A 17,993-nucleotide genomic window follows, 5' to 3' on the forward strand; every position below is an offset into this window, starting at 1 on the left:
AAGTGGGGAAGAAATATATTGTGTTAAACCTTGGATCTAAAACTACTGATTCTATACTTTTCTCAGGAGGGAAATGGGAAGAGTTTTTGAGGGGAAGAATGACATGACAAATTTATATGTGGGAAAGATTATATTGCAATGGTAAGAAGGATAGATAGTGAAATAGAAGGGAAAGAGTGAAGTTCATGTTTCAATATAAGAAAAAAAAATTACTTAATAATGATAACTTTTATAGTGAAATGTCCTGTATTAACAGTTAGTGAGTTACCTTCAATTAGTGACTGGCTCACATTTAGCCATAGATGTTTTAGAAGGGATTCTGGTGGGACTGGAATAGATATTTCTTGAAATCCTTATAAAGTTTGTGATTCTTTGATAGTTGTAAAATAAAACTGATAAATCAACTCAAATTTATTTGTTCAGCTTGGCAGGTGTTTGAACTATATGTTAAGAAATGGGATAAAACAGGACTTTTAGGAGTGGAACCAAGATGGAGGAATTGAACAAGGAAGCTGCTCATATTCTCTCAGTTTCCCTCAAAAATCACATGAAATTAAGCCTGTGAACAGAGTGTGAAGTGACAAAGCCCATGAAGAGATGGAATAAAACAATTTGTCATCTTGTGATATTTTGGAAGGACTTCAAGAAAGATTAGTCTAATTGGGTGAAAGGGGAAAGGGTACACAGCCCAGCTCAAATGGTGTCTAGGAAACTCAGCTGAAGAGTCTTAATTACAGCATATCAACAACTGGGACCTTCCCTTTTTCTTTGCTCAATAAAACAGTAGCAGATCACACCAGTGGAGAAGCCTCTAATCTTACCTCAGAAAGCAAATTATTATTTGAGGAAACGAGGCAATAACAGGCAGGTCTAGATCTGGCTGCCTGAGAATATAAGCAAAACACCAAAGACAAATTCCTGTACTTAAAGCCAAGGTTCAAAGCTGCACAAAAAGTTTGGCAAACTGCCCCCTATGCCCCAGGAGCAGATCTCAACTTTAAAAGTTACAAAATAGGGGGAAAAAGAAAAAACCAAGCAAGAAACAAAAGTGAATCTTGACTATGGTGACAGGGAAGACCAACACAATAAATCAGAAGAGAACAAAATTTCCACATGTGAAACTTCAAAGAATAATATAGTTTGGTTTTAAGCTGAAGGAACCTTCTTGGAAGAGTGCATAAAGAATTTTATAAATCAAATAAGAGAGGTACAAGAATAATTGGGAGAAGAAACAAGTATGCAAGAAATCGACAGCTTCAAAACAAAAACAATTCCTTCAAAACTATAATTGTTCAAGTGCAAAAAAAAAAATCCATTAAAGAAATCAATTCCTTAAAATGTACAGTCAAATGCAAAACAAATCTACTGAAGAAACAGTACTTTAAAAGTAGAATTAATCACATGGAAAAGGAGATACAAAAGCTAACTGAAGAAAATCATACATTAAAAACTGAACTGGGCAAACAGAAGCTAATGGTTCTAAGAGACACCAAGAATCAGACAAACAAATTAAAAAGAAAGAAAAAAATAGAAGCAAATGTAAAATATTTCATTGGAAAGATAACTCACCTGGAAAATAAATACAGAAGAGATAATTTAAAAATCATTGGACTACCTGAAAGCCATGACCAAATAAAGAGGCTAGATAGCATTCTACAAGACATCATTAAGAAAAACTGTCCTGATATACCAGAAAGACAGAGCAAAATAGTTTTTGAAAGAATTCATTGATTACTTTCTGACAGAAATAAAAAATATTGTTGCCAAATTCCAGAACTATAAACTATAAGTTCAAGGAAAAAATGTTACAAAAATATTATATATATATATATACATAATCAAGTATCAAGGAGTCACATAATTATCCAGGATTTGGCAGTTTCTACAATAAAGGAGCAGAGGGTCTGGAATATGATATTCTAGAAGACAAAAGATGTTGGACTACATTGAAGAATCAACTACCCTATGAGGCTGTTTCATCTTTCAAAGGAGGAATGAAGATAGATATTCAATAAAGTAGGGGACTTTCAATATTTTCTATTGAAAAGACTAGAATTAATCAGAAAATTTGCTCTACAAATACAAGACTCATGAGAAGCACAAAAAAATCAAACAGCAAAGAAAAGAAAACAATTGTTTAAAGATTAAACTGCTTATATCTCTACATTGGAAGGTAATACTTGCAACTATTGAAAACTATTATTCATTAGGGCAACTGGAAGATGAATACATAGAGAGAAGTTGTGGCATAAGTTGATTATTGTGATATTATTTTTTAAAATACATTAATACTGGAAGAAGAGAAAGGGGAGGTAAAACAGGGTAAATTAAGTCCCATGAAGAGGCAAACTTATTAAAGTAGAAGGAAAGAAGGGAGGGGCATGAGAATTGTCTGAAACTTGATCTTACCACTTTTGTCTCAAAGAAGAAATAACATACACAATCATAGGGTATAGAAATTTATCTTATCCTAAGTAGGAGGATAAAAAGGAAAGAAAAGAGAGGGGCTAGACAGAAAGGAGGGCTGAAACAGTAGGGGAATGAAATAAGAGATGAATATAGGGTGATAGAAGACAGGGCAGATTGAGGGAGGGGTTGGTCAGAAAGGAAAAATAAAAGTGGTGTGGAGAAACAGGGTTGAAAGAGAAGGGGGACAAGTATTTACAGGAGGAAAAATAGTATGTAGAGAAATTCACAGTTGGTAATCATAACTGTGAATGTGAATGGGATAAGCCATAAAACAGACGTGGTTAACAGATTAGATTAAAAATCAGAATATGACAATATATTTTTATGGGTTTATTATTATTATTATAATTTTTATTATAGCTTTTTATTTACAAGATATATGCATGGGTAATTTTACAACAGTGATATTTGCCAAGCCTTTTGTTCCAATTTTTCCCCTCCTTCACCCTACTCCCCTCCCCTAGATGGCAGGTTGACCAATACATGTTACATATGTTAAAGTATAAATTAAATACAATATATGAATACATGTCCAAAAAGTTATTTTGCTGTACAAAAAGAATTGGACTTAGAAATAGTGTATCATTAGCCTGTGAAGGAAATCAAAAATGAAAGTGGACAAAAATAGGGGTATTGGGAATTCTATGTAGTGGTTCATAGTCTTCACTAGGCATAACCGGTTCAATTCATTACTGCTCTATTGGAACTGATTTGGTTCATCTCATTGTTGAAGATGGCCACGTCCATCAGAATTGATCATCATGTAGTATATGACAATATATTTTTTCAAGAAATAAATTTGAAACAAAGAGATGAAACAGGTGAAACACAGAGTAAAAGTGAAAATCTGGAGCAGAATATATTAGGCTTCAGCGGAAGCAAATAAAAGCAGTATTAGTAATTCTGATTTGAGACAAAGCAAAAGCCAAAATAGATATAATTAAAAGAAATAAAGAAGGAAGTTACATTTTGCTAAAAGGTACCATAGACAATGAAGTAACATCAATACTAAACATATATGCACCAAATGGCATAGCATCTAAATTCTTAAAAGAAAAAATTAAGCTGGTTACAGGAAGAAAAAGACAGCAAAACTATATCAGTGGAGGACTTTAATCTTCCCCTTTTAGAATTAGATAAACCTAACCACAAAATAAACAAGAATGAAACTAAGGAGGCTTATAGAATCTTAGAAAAGTTAGATATGATGGAACGTTGGAAAAAATTGAATGGAGATAGAAGGAATACACTTAGATAGAAACTGACCATATATTTGGACAAAAATCCCTCACAATCAAATGCAGAAAGCAGACTTAGTAATTGTATATTTTTTGGATCATGATGAAATAAAAATTACTTTCAATAAAGGGCCAGGGAAAGATAGATTAAAAACCAATCAGAAACTGAACAATCTAATTATAAAGAATGAGTGTCAAACAAATTATAGAAGCAATCAATAATTTTATTAAAGAGAATAATAATGAGACAACATACCAAAACTTATAAAATGTAGCCAAAGCAGTTCTTACTGGAAATTTATATCTTCAAATGCTTATATGAATAAAACAGAAAATGAAGAGATCAATGAATTGGGCATGCGATTAAAAAAGTTAGAAAGAGAACAAATTTAACTTACCAATTAAATACCAAATTAAAATTTCTGAAAATCAAAGGAGAGATTAACAAAATTAAAAGTAAAAAAAATTATTGAATTAATAAAACTAAGACTTGGTTTTGTGAAAAAGCTAACAAAATAAATAAATCTTAGGTTAATTTGAGTAGAAAAAGAAAAGAAGAAAACCAAATTAGTATCATCAAAATGAAAAGGGTGAAATCACCACCAATAAAAAAAGAAATTAAAGAAATAATTAGGAATGATTTTGTTCAACTGCATACCAACAAATATGACAATTTAATTGAAATGGATGGATATTTGCAGAAAAATAAATTGCCCAGATTAAGAGAAGAGGAAATAAAATAAATATCTAACTGGTTCCATTTTGGAAAAAGAAATTTAACAAGCTCTCAGTGAACTCTCTAAGAAAAAATTATCCAGGGCAAATGGAATTACAAGTGAATTTTAACAAGCATTTAAAGAACAATTAATTCCAATGCTATATGAACTATTTGAAAAATTAGGAAATAAGATGGAAATGAACACAAATGCCTCTTCTAACAGAAAATAGGATAAAAATTGTGTATTCTAATAAGTATGAAAAAGAAAGGCAGTTTGTTGCATAGAATAAGGTGGGATAGAGTAGGATGTTTAGATTAACAATTGGGATAAAGTCTATAGATTAACAGAAATGGCATAAAAAGAGAAGGAAAAAAACCACTGAGGAATGTGTCAGAAGAGGTTCAGTAATAGCACAGCAATTTGAGGAGTAGACAAAGTAGAAGTAGCAGGAACAGGAAATAAGAGATATACACAAACATTATAACAAGGATCAAGAGTAGAATTAATTATTAAAAATGGGACTAATAACCATTTATCTCAAGGAAAGTCAAACTTAAAGATTCAATAAATAGAGAAATCTACTTTATATGTCAACTATATTAAAATTGATTTAGAGGTATTTCTATATATGTGTAAATGCATATATATGTATGTGTGTATGCATGTGTGTATGTGTAGGTGTATGTAGATGTGTATATAAGAAAAGATACTCTCACTGAGTGAAAGGAGTTTTCAGTGCAGTTCAGACAGTATCTGACACACATCACACACAAACACACACACACAGACACATGCTTAATGGGGGACGTGGGAAGGATGAAAAGGACAAAAAATGAATGTGCATAGCAAAGAACAAAAGAATAATCTACAAAGAAGCAAAAAAAGATGGACAGTCATGAATATATAATCTTCTATTATAATATGTGCTTTCTTAAAATGGAAATTTATTGTTACAAATTTTGAATAATCCCTGATATTCTGCTGATATTTATTTATTTTTTTAAATTTTCCTTTTTTGTTTTTAAAAATTTTATATTTAGTTTTAAATAGGTTAAAACAAAGAAATAAAGAAACATAACTTGAAAGAAAAAATAAATTGTTACTGCTGTTAGCCACCATAAAAAGGAAGTAAAAAAAGAAAAAGAAAGGCTGTTTAACTGGAGTTTAAGGACACTCTGCCCAGCATCCCAGGATAACAGGATATAGACTCATAGAACTGCTCACCGAATGCCCACAAGTCCTTAAAAGTGTCTCCCCTGAGTGCAGATTAAGACTCTTTTAGACAATGTGGGGATAGGCAATGAGATGTCAGAAACTTGCTTCATCATGTGCTTTATTATAGAGCCCGTGGCCTGTTCTGATGCTATTGTTGCATCTTCCTGTCTCTGTGGGCACTGGCTTCAAGGTTGCCTGTTGAAAGTTTTTTGACCAAGTTGATTATATTATAGATTCATTAGTGACTTTTAAATAATACATCCCAGGGGCCTAATTATTTTTGTATTCAGTATGTCCCCATGCAATATTTATTACAGATAAAATATAATGCCATTTTTTTAGGGCATAACTTGGAGGGAAACCTGTTTTTCTGCAAAGACTCATCAGATCTACTCTTCTGAAATGAGGCAGGTCTTGATAATCCTGACCTTTTCACAATGACCTTTATTTGCCTTTAGCTCCACAAAGACAAATATCAGAGAAAGAAGGTACCTTAGAAATTTATATAGTCCAGTCTATATTTCAGATTAGGAACGGGACTTGCAAAATTTCAGTATTTGTGCTTAGCATGACAAAAATAGTGACTAAGATGCACAACTAAAAACCAGATGTTCTAAAATTTGATTTACTGACAAATTCTATCAATTCTAGTACCTAAAAATAGCTCCACTATTTACAGAGGGATAGGTTCTTTGATCTTATGCTATTGAGAAGCCCTTTTTTCCATCATGATTGCCAAGAGATGTGAGAGCCAAGGAGAGAGATCTCTCTCTACTATGCTGCTGTCCCTGAAATTGTGTATATAAATGAGAGTGTGAGCTGAGGTGCATATGCCCTTTGAATTAAAAGATTTAGAGCTGGAAGATATCTCAGAATTATATTTTTTGTCAAACTTTCATTTTTTCTGTATAGAAGCTGAGGCCCTTAGAAGTAAAGTGACTGGCTTAGTCACATAGACTATAAGCAAGAGAGCTAGAATTCAAACTCTGGACATTTGAGTTTGAGTCAGTGATCTTCCCATTCTACCAAACTTCCTTTATTAACACACTGCTGCTCACATTAGACTAGGAATATGTTTAATATTAAATTACTCATCTACAACATGACATATTGTCAGAAAAGTAAGTATGAAAACTACCTGGTACGTTATTTTTTCCTTTTTTATGAATGAAATGTGTGGAAATGTTTTCTTTTAACTGGAATTAGGGTTCCAGACCCTATCTCTTGCTTAGATAATTACTAAGGATGGGAGGGATTCTATATCCATTCAGTGGGCAAGTATGTCACACTTTTATGTCATATGTCTTCTGAATTTCAATGTTTGGAGGAATCAGTTATTTCTTTACCTTTATTCATGGAATAATTGCAAAGCTTTCTATTTGAGAAAATTCTTCATCAAAACAGGATTTCCTGGACTAATTTCATTTCTTTTTTTGTCAGATTTTTATGACTGGTATAAAACAGGGGGATATCATAGTCACAGAGCAGCTGCATTTCAGTAATTCATTTGACAAAATCACTTATGAGTAGCAGTTTATGGATAAAATGGAGATTTTTGTATTGGATGAAAAGTTTGTTTAGTTATCTTCATGACTAGTGGAATGTCCAAAACAAAACAAAACAAAAAATACTCATTAGTGTCTCAATGTCTACTTAAAGAGAAATTTTTTAATAGAGTGTTTCGAGAAACAGTCTTTACAATATAACAGTTATTAATACAATACAGTTATTACAATATAACACTGATATTATTAATACCAAATTAATATCAAAATGATTAATATCAAATATTATATATAACTATAATAATATCTAATTATTGTTAATAAGAAATTAAAATGTAATAGCATTTATACTGATATTGCAATGATTTGGATGAAATAATAACTGTTATATTTATCAGGCACATCTGGTATGCCATACAAGTAGTTGGTATGCCTGGCAAAAGATATAAAACTAGGAGAAATCATTAAATTATCAGAAAATTGAGTGTGATTTAAAAAAATCTCATTGAGCTGGAGTCTCAATTGATTTGTAATGACATGTAATCCAATAGCAACAAATATCAATTCCTTTGCTTAAATTAAAAAGCAATCAGACCCATGGATACAAAATGTGGAAGATAGCTAAATAGCTATTCATTTCTTACAGAAGAGGACATGTCACCTCAGGGAAAGATAATAAAAAGACTTGAGACTGTGCTACATGAGAATTAGTTGAAAGGATTGGACAGGCTTAGTCTAGAGAAAAGAAGCCTTAGAGAAGATATGATATTTGTATGTAACTATCTGAAGGATTTGAAGAATTGTCATGTGAAGGAGAAAGAGCCTTCCTTATGTTTTAGCCCAAGGGTAAAAACAGGAATAAAGGATGGAAGTTGCCAAGACATATTTAGGCTTCATGTAAGGGAAAACTTGCAGACGAATTAGAGGATTCCTAAAGTGGAATGAGCTTCATCAAGAAAGAGTGAAGCAGTACAAATATACAGCCAGAAACTGGGTGACCATTTATCAGTAAAGCTACAGGAGCTACTTCTTTGAAGTAGATGGTTTCTGAATTCCTCCCAGCCTTCAGACTTTTATTTTTATTTTTCTTAACTATATAGAGTCTGAAATCTACCTTTTATTTGTAATTTGGATAGATAAATTTCCTCTCTGAAAAAGCCCTCAAAAATTAACACACTCAATAATGATTGATCATTAATACTTAAGAATGTATTAGCTTATTGGCTGCTTTCTAAAAGACATCTGAACTAATATTAGGGTAGTATGGAATTAAGAGTTTTGATGAGAAGAAAAAGAAAAGGTAAATTTATGAGGGTGGATATGTTCAGAATAAATATAAGTGAACATTATCTGAATAAGTACATGCTTTCATCAAAGCCCTATAAAAAGCACATTTTCCACCTTTCACCTAGAACATCTACCCATCATCTGAATTGGGCTCTGACTCCTTGACTAGAGAAATCAGGACTGAGAGACTGGCCTCTGAATGAGCATATGAGAATTAGATAAAAATAAAGAAATTGATGGATCCAGAGGCTTTTTGTTGGCTATTTTATAATTTTATCATATTTTCAACATTAATCCAATAAACATAGGTCAATATTTCTATCTGTTATGTTGTTTATCAATATTGTTTTAAAAAATTATCCACATGATGGGAGCTGATATTCACGATCTTCATGAGAAGAGCCCTACTTCCCTAAGCTCTTGATAAATGCTTCCCAGATCTCTTTGTGGTAAATAGTTTAAAGTAACCAAGTAAAAATGATTCCTCTAGATAACTAATTTTAGTCTCCTGGGAAATAGTTTTTCTATTTAGTTTTTCAGGTAAATCAGGAACCCTGGAGACACTTTGCAGATGGAAAACATTTGAGTAGCTGCCTAGCTGCTAATGTAATTAATTAGTGGTTTTCAAGGAGGATCTTTCCACCAAATGGTGCCCATCAAATATGAAATGGGACAACAGGAATAATTCATTTAGCTTTGTGGCACCAATAAGACTCAATTTTATTTAAAGTTCAATTTTATACTAGTCTAAGGGCATAATTTGAAATATGCCAAGTATGACCACTAAGTTAGACTTCTTTCAAGAGTATAAAATCTCCCCATTAGCCATTAATTACTCTGTTAAAATAAAAATCCCTTTTTAAGCATTATCATTAACACCCAAATATGATTTTGTTCATCAGGACTTAACCAGTAAGACAGACAGCTGATAGGCCCATAGGAAAATGAGAGAAATTATTGGGTATACTTTGAGAAAAGAGATTGTGATGAACTAGAAAAGGAAATGGCCACTTAGTATCTCAGCAAAGGAACTCCCAAATGGAGTAATGTAGAGTTGGAAATGACCAAAACAACTGAAAAATAAAAAAATAATAGGGCATTGAATTTGAAATACTTGATAAGATCTATAGAGGGAATAGAAGTGACTATGTAGAATTGATCTTTATCAGCACAGGGATGTTAACTAAATCCATAGGAGTGTATAAGGTCACAATGATATTCTGTGTTAGCAGCATCTTCTATTAAGCACGGACATGCCAGATTGTTAGAAACAATATTTGTTCACAGCTATAGAATCCTTGGGAATCTGTTCCAGAAAGCTAGTCAAATAGTTAAGTCCTAAGGAAAATAATTTTACATAGACCAGAAAGAGTCTTAAAGCACACAAAGAGAAGAATGACTGGCTGAATTGGCTAAATTATATCCTAAGAAACATGAATTGTGTCAGAAAATTATCTCTCATTATAATAGCTAATTTCTGCAAAACTTCTTTCTGCAAGTTTGTATAGCACTGTTCTCATTGTAACCCTATGAGGATAGTTCTGCATATGTCAAAATATTTCCTTTTCCGAGGAAAGAACTGAAACCAGAAGAGTTGTGTAATTTATCCAAGAACACTCAATTAAGAAAGGCCGGTGGCAGGATTGGAATCCAGGTTTCCAAATCTAAATATTATTTATAAAATGCTGCTTTTAAATGCCAACTATAAAGTTGTATATATATCAAACATATATATGGATAGAGATGTGTGTGTATTATGTGTTATGTGCATGCCTTTTTTTTTTTTTTTTTTTTGTACTATAAATTTTTTCCCTTTGGATTATTTCCTTTTTTAAACCTTTTTTTTTTTTTTTCTCCTATAGAAATTTCTTATCCTTCGCAGCCATTAAAGTGCATTTTGTCAGTATATTTCAAGTTTCAAGCATACTGTGGTCATAATAGTTTGTGACATGTCAGGTTAAATCTAAAAGCCACAGGGAAACTGATTAGACAGGAGATAGGGTTGAGAATCTCTAGAGGGAGGAGACCTAATTATAGGAAGCCTTGGGCAAGCAAGGCGAATTCTAATCCAAAAGTCTGTGAGGATAAAACCCAGGGTCTCCTCATCTTGGAACTTTAGGAGCATTTGTCAGCTTCTCTAGGGAAGTAAATAACCTTAGGTGATCTTTTAGGGCAGAGATTTTTAATTTAGGATTTCAGTGGGGCTCTTGAATTAGTTTTTTTTTTTTTTTTTTAAATTTGCTGACTTTTTGAATATAATAGATCATCTTGGTAATCCTATGTATTTTTTTCATATAATTCTGAGAAGGGATTCAATACTTTCTCTGTACTGCCAAAGGGGTAAATGTCACAAAAAACTTAAGAATCACTTATTTTGAGGAAGGATAGTTACTTTTTGCTGCATCATACCTCTGAAAGTGTCATAAGATCTCTAAATCTCAGTTCTGAGCTAGCACTATGGTCTACTGTGATTTTGTCCCATAAACTTCCAATTGCCTACTTTATAATATTGACCAGATGATATCCTATAAAGGACTCTTTTTTATAAAAGAATCATTTCTCTAGATTTCATTTTAAAATATTCTTTTCAGTAATAGCATGTGTATAAGAATAAGTGTATGTATACTTAAAGATTCTTGCTCACATGGATGCATTAAATATATTATTATATATTTTTGTATAGCATATTAGATCATATTTGAATTTTCCAAAATCAATGAATTTTTAATCTTTAATAACTTAATTTTTCTCAATGCTTTTGGCTTTAATAGATAAAAGAAGTTTTAAGAGTTAAGACTGGAAAAAGAATTTTTGAACAATCAATATCTAAATTTATAGACTTACACTTCATAGACATACAGAGAATCAATATCCAGGAAATAATGCAAAATTAATAGAACAAATTGTTTTAGTCTTTGCCATGTTGATAACTCATGATTACCTTAGTATGTCATACGTACATATTGTCAGAACAATCTTGAAATTCCCCTCTGCCCAGCAAAGGAAAAAGGCGTTTTTGACTTGTTCCTCCTATATGATTGTTATATGCACCACCTATATAGATATATACATAGGTATATATATAAACATTCATATGTATATTTAAGTTTTACATATGGTTCATTACATATGTGGACCCTTATATGCATATATATTCATATATGTAGACAAATGCAACAAACTTCAGAAAAAGTTTGATGACCAATGTTATCTTAATAGTCTTTCTTTTCAAGTCTATGAAAAAAATAGACAGGATTTGTAGATTGTGTAACCTTTCCTGACAATTCTAGCTTGCCAACTTGTTTTGTAGTCTTATTCCTTAGGTCCAATGTCTTTTTTATATTTTACATGCAGATCTGACAGAAGTCTGATGTCAAGAATGAGAAACCATTCTGGAATAACATTATTCATCCTACGGGGATTAACAGATGACCCTCGCCTTCAGGTTCTGCTTTTTATCTTTCTGTTTCTCACTTACCTTTTGAGTGTAATTGGAAATCTTACCATCATCACTCTCACCTTGGTGGATCCTCGTCTTAAAACCCCCATGTATTTTTTTCTCCGCAATTTCTCCTTTTTAGAAGTTTCATTCACAACTGTTTGTATCCCCAGATTCCTCTACAGCATGTCAACTGGGGACAATACTGTGACTTATAATGCTTGTGCCACACAGTTATTTTTTGTTATTCTCTTTGGGGCAAGTGAATTTTTTCTTCTCACTGCTATGTCTTATGACCGCTATGTGGCCATTTGCAAGCCACTGCATTATACAACTATAATGAATAATAGAGTCTGTATTCAGCTCATTGTTTTCTCCTGGTTGGCTGCAATAATGCTAATCCTCCCACCACTTAGCTTGGGTTTTAAACTGGAATTCTGTGACTCAAATGTCATTGATCACTTTGGTTGTGATGCATCTCCCATCTTACAGATCACATGCTCAGATACAACATTAATAGAACAAATTGTTTTAGTTTTTGCCGTGTTGACTCTCATGATCACCTTAGTGTGTGTGATTCTGTCATATGTATATATTGTCAGAACAATCTTGAAATTTCCCTCTGCCCAGCAAAGGAAAAAGGCATTTTCGACTTGTTCCTCCCATATGATTGTTGTCTCCATCACCTATGGCAGCTGCATCTTCATTTATATCAAACCCTCTGCAAAGGAAGGAGTGGCTATAAATAAGGTGGTGTCAGTCCTCACAACCTCAGTTGCTCCAGTGATGAACCCCTTCATTTATACCTTGAGGAACAAGCAAGTAATTGATGCCTTTAAGGACTCTCTAAAAAAGATAGCCCTTCTCTCTAAGAAGTAAGCCTTCTCAGATCAAAAGATCTATATGCAAAAAATGAATTATGCCTAACCTTTGGAATCTACGGCATGTAATCTGGGATATTAATCATCTCAGGCCTCTATCACTTGTCTCCATAATCCCTTTTCTCCACCTCAATTAATCAAAGTATTTCTTTCTCATTCTTTTATCCAACTTCAGTTATGACTTTTATCATTAGGTTAGTCTGAGAATCAATATCTAGGAAATAATGCAAGCATACAAATACATAACTTGATCTCCACTGCTAAAAAATGGTAAGCATGAATCAAAGCTGTTTTTTACATGCTACTATTTTTCTTAAATTGAAAGTTTCAAATGAATACAATTTAGTTCTTATCAAATTGCTCATTTCAATATTTTGTTATTTCTGCATGTCACTGTTATACTATCAGTGGATGACAGTGAGCTATGAGGAGCTCCAAAAAATTCCCCTATCAGTATTATTCTGTTCAATAGAATTTAATGATTTTACCTCTTCCCTCTGTCTGTCTCTTTTTTTTATATGGTAGTAAATAGACTAAGATTAAAATTTTTGATCTCACTACATTTAATAAAATTCAGCCAAAACTTTTTGTTTGAGATCTTAGAAACAATTCAAGCAGGATTATGCACTTACACAATTTGATTCCTGTTTTTAGAGAGCTTGCTTAATGAGGGTTTGTTTAATGGGAATGAAGATAGAATTGTTGATGGAACACTCTAACCAAGAGCCTCCAAGTGTAAATCTATGATCTTATTATCTTATGGTCTCACTTATATCCAAAAAATGTTAAGTGGATCAGAGGAAGGTTTCCAATGTATTACCATGATGGAATATTAATGAGAAAATAGAAAAAAAAGTTACTTAGAATAACCATATATAAACAAATTGTGATCTGCAGTATTGATGTATGTATGTACATTCATCAATGAATTAATATATCAATTTAATCTTGGAATTATAGCAACAATCTGACTGATTTTTTGTGATCTATCATCCAACATAATAGATTTTTTAAAGCTAAAACTTTGATAAATACATTAACATTTTTTGATCAACACTTTTTGTTTTCCTTCAAGTCAGCCATAAAAATATGGAACAGAACAGAATCATTTTGAGATTCCTAAGACTCTGCCAACCACATATATGCCAACTCATTAATAACTATCCTTTGAATTTAATTACTAAATTCACTTACCTCTATATCAGGTCCACATCATTCCATATTATCTAAAAAGATATTATGATACTTTGTCAAATATATTACTAAAACATAGGTATAATGCATGTATAGTTGTTTTCTGATTTAGATTCTGACTTCTTTGTGTATTGGAAGGTTTATCAGGGAAACTATTGATCTTGGGAATTATCATGTTATACTTCTTGAGAGCATAGGCTATAGACCTTTTTTTAAAAAATGACAACTTCAACTTAAGTGAATATGATCTCTGGCTCAGTGATTAGAGATATGTACTTTGCTGAAATGTCTCAACAGCTCATGATGAGGCAGCATGACCAGAAACGGTGTTGGTTATTTGGCTATTACTTGTGTTGAAGATGGTTGGCAAATGAGAACAATGTAAATGGACTTCTGTGGAAGACTCTCCTTTTGTACAATCAACAACAGGAAAAACTGTGGAAACACACTCTTTTTTCAGATTACTTTGCTTTTGGGACTACTCACCAATGCTTTCTCTCTCTTGGACTTCCGGCTGATAGGAATTGGATTTATCTTATCCCTCTCTAAATCTCCTCAACTGGCATACATGAGTGGGAACATGTCTTTGCCTATGGTACTTTGAATCCATAACTATATTTTGCCTTTTCTTTCCCTAAGCACTAATCATTGAGAATAAGATGCTTTGAAGCTGAAAAGTAATCTAATGGGTAAAGAACGTACTTGAAGTACTGATATGAGTAAATACTATAGAAAGTCCAGCATTAGAAGAATTGATAATGATATATTTCTCAGAGAATATGACTGTAGACATTATCATTTAGTACCAGAGAGAACTATAAAGAGATCTCTGTTACAGATTTGGATTGTGAGAATTGGTAGGACAGGAAAAGTGTGGGTTGAAAGTAAAATAGCTATTTTGTAGTACCACAAAGTTGGATTTAAGTTCTTTGAGGGAATATATGGAATATAATGGGACTTTTCAGTTATTTTATTATTTTGTGTAATTGTTATAGTGTGTCTATGAATTTTTGCAGTATAATCATTTTCAGTGCTAAAGGAAATTGTAGCAGCCCTATACTTGGTTTTCATATGTATACGGAACTTCTTAAAAATTAGCATTAGTTAACAGACAATAAATAAAAAGGTGGTTTGCCTATGTATGCCCAGATCATCCAGCATGGAGATAGCCTGCTTTTCTAAGTTCTGTTACTACAAGTGAGCTCTCCTTTGACAGGCTGAATAACCTGAACAGGATGCATTTTTAACAATGGCCAGTCAGGGACAGTCTCTCTCATTCCTGTGTATTCTTTCCTTTACAATCCAGGGAATGGAGATCAAAATTCACTTACAGCCTGGTTGCCATGAACTGAATTGGGAAGAAGAATAACCTCCCTCTCCTTCAGGTTCCTAAAAGAAATGACTTTGGGAAGAAGTCAATATGAAAACCCTGAAATCTCCAATGATTCTATTCCCAGCTTGCTACACTAGAGACATCACGAAACTTTTAATTGAGTGAGATCTAAAACACTTTCATGCTCTCACTCTCACTCCCCTAATTTTGATTAACTTGAGATATTTGGCTTCCATTGAGAAAGTGCCTTCACTCTGCATTGTATATAATATATTTTCTAATGTATATTTTCTATGATTTCTGTTTTGTTATAAATTTGGATAAACTGGGGTTTTTTTTTTGGTACTTACTTTGTGATGATTGTAGAAATGGTATTTGCTGAGAAAGAGATCTAATCTTAGACATAGAGCTTGGTGTTTTTTTCCCCTACTAATGAACAGCAATCAGAAGTTTAACTTGAACACCAAAGCTATATATCTTCAACTAATAATATTTAAGGTGGCAAACACACACACACACACACACACACACACACACACACACACACGTGACTTTAGTATCTCCTTTCTCTGAAGAGAGCAGTGATCAAGCTTGTGGGCCAAACATTCTACTTCCTCTCCTGTTAGGAAACAAAGTTGCCCTTGTAGAAAAGAAAATGAAGCAGAATCTAGAGATCTCTATTCTGCCTACCTAATGACAACTCCATGATGCATGTAGAAGAGATCTATTGTTACATTTGATTATGGAATGTTTGTATTTGTTTATTATTGTGTTCAATTTTTTTTTTAAAAAGGTACATATTTTTAACAATTGAAGAGAGGAACTATTTCATTCTAAGAATATAAGACAGAGAATATAAAATGTAATGGAAGATATCAAAGTCACATTTTTTTGTGGAGGAGAATATCTGAAGTGAAATTTTATGAAAAAGGCTATAAAGATAAGATGGAAACAAACTGGTAAAAGCCTTGAATGCCATACTAAGAAGTCTATATTTTTCTCAGGAAGCAATAGAAGATATTGAAAAAAATTTTGAGTGGAGGAATGGCATGAAGAGGTCTACAAAGAAAAAAGAATATTTTAGAATTGTAAGGAGGATCGATTAGAGAGAAAGAGTGAAGAGGTGCAATAAGTATATATATATATATATATATATATACTTATTGCACCTCTTCACTATAGTAATATATATATATATATTACTATATAGTATATATATACATATAACTGGAAACATCATTTCCTATTAAGCTTTGTGGCTTAGATAGTACTTCTACTCTTCTGATTTCAGAGTTTTCTCTTTTGGTCTCCTTGCTCTGTGTCTATTTTTAAAAAAATTATCAGCAGCTACTAATGAATCCTTCAGGAGCTATGGAATCTGACTGTAAGGTCTCAAAGTTTGGATAACTGAGTGCTTGTTTCACTAGGAATCTTTGGCCTTTGTAGATTTTATGTACTTCTAATTGTCATAAATCTCTTTACCAAGTAGTCTATAAATAAATATATATATATATATATATATATATATATATATATATATATATATATATATATTGAACAACTGCTTTGTAGAAGACAGAAAAAGTACATGGCATGGTTCCTTAATCAACAATAACTTATTAAACACTTACTATGTGGCAAACACTGTGACAGATACTATAGATATAATCACAAAGAAAGAAAACTACACATACTACTCCCAAGGAAATTAAATTCCTCATCTCCAGAAACTTGTAAACTAGTATGGAGATAAGTTCATGTCTCAGTGTAAAGAAAAATTTCCCTATAATGAGAAATATTAGAAAATGGAATGTTCTGTCCATATAGGTAGTGAATTCCCCATCAGCAGAAGTCTTTAGTTAATGACTGGATAGCCTTTAGCCAGAGATTTTGGGGAAGGATTCCTGAGAATTAATAAATGACTGAACTTTGTGTTAGAAAATGAGATTAGAAATGAGCACAAATGGGGGCAAGCTAGGTGGTGCAGTGGATGGAGCACCAGCCTTGAATTCAGGAGGACCCAAGTTCAAATCTGATCTCAGACACTTAATACTTCCTAGCTGTGTGACCCTGGGCAAGTCGCTTAACCCCAGCCTTGGGAAAAAAAAAAAGAAATGAGCACAAATGTCTCTACTTACAGAAAAAAAGATCAAAACTGGTTATATATGAATAATCACACACACACACACACACATATATATATATATATACATACATATATATATATATATATATATATATATATATATATATATATATATATATATATCATGATAATAAGCTTGACAAAAGAAGACTTCTTAGAATAAGCTTGACAAAAGAAGACTTCTTAGAATAGAGTCCAGGAACAGTGTACCCAGCATTCCAGGAACATAGGACAGTTCACCAAATTTGGCTTACAATAACACCTCCTCAAAACTGTCTCACCTGAGTTCAGATTAAGAATACTTTAGAGAAGGGAAAGGGACACAAATGTGCAAAAACATTTGTGGGGATGCCCATCAATTGGAGAAGGGCTGAATAAATTATGGTATATTAATGTTATGAAATATTATTGTTCTATGAAAAACGATTAGCAGGATGATTTTTAGAGAGGCCAGGAAAGACTTACATGAACTGATGTACAATCAGGAGATCATTGTACATGGTAAGATTAATATTATACAACAATCAATTCTGATAAACATGACTTTTTTTTAACAATGAGATGATT

The 17,993-nt window shown here is 32.4% G+C and overlaps 1 protein-coding gene across 1 annotated transcript; it reads left to right on the forward strand.

Annotated features, from left to right (window-relative positions):
* Positions 1-10,654: 10,654 nt before the first annotated feature.
* On the forward strand, positions 10,655-12,751 carry LOC141542779 (olfactory receptor 6C2-like). The gene has a single exon (XM_074267364.1). It carries the CDS (start codon positions 11,762-11,764, stop codon positions 12,749-12,751), a length of 990 nt encoding a protein of 329 aa, XP_074123465.1. The 5' UTR covers positions 10,655-11,761.
* Positions 12,752-17,993: the final 5,242 nt, after the last annotated feature.

This window comes from Sminthopsis crassicaudata, chromosome 5, assembly GCF_048593235.1.
Source record: "Sminthopsis crassicaudata isolate SCR6 chromosome 5, ASM4859323v1, whole genome shotgun sequence".
In the NCBI taxonomy this organism is placed as follows: Eukaryota; Metazoa; Chordata; class Mammalia; order Dasyuromorphia; family Dasyuridae; genus Sminthopsis; species Sminthopsis crassicaudata.

Bases quoted from the DNA above. Each gene is read 5' to 3' on its own strand.
- LOC141542779 (XM_074267364.1), top strand. From the start codon at position 11,762: ATGTCTTTTTTATATTTTACATGCAGATCTGACAGAAGTCTGATGTCA.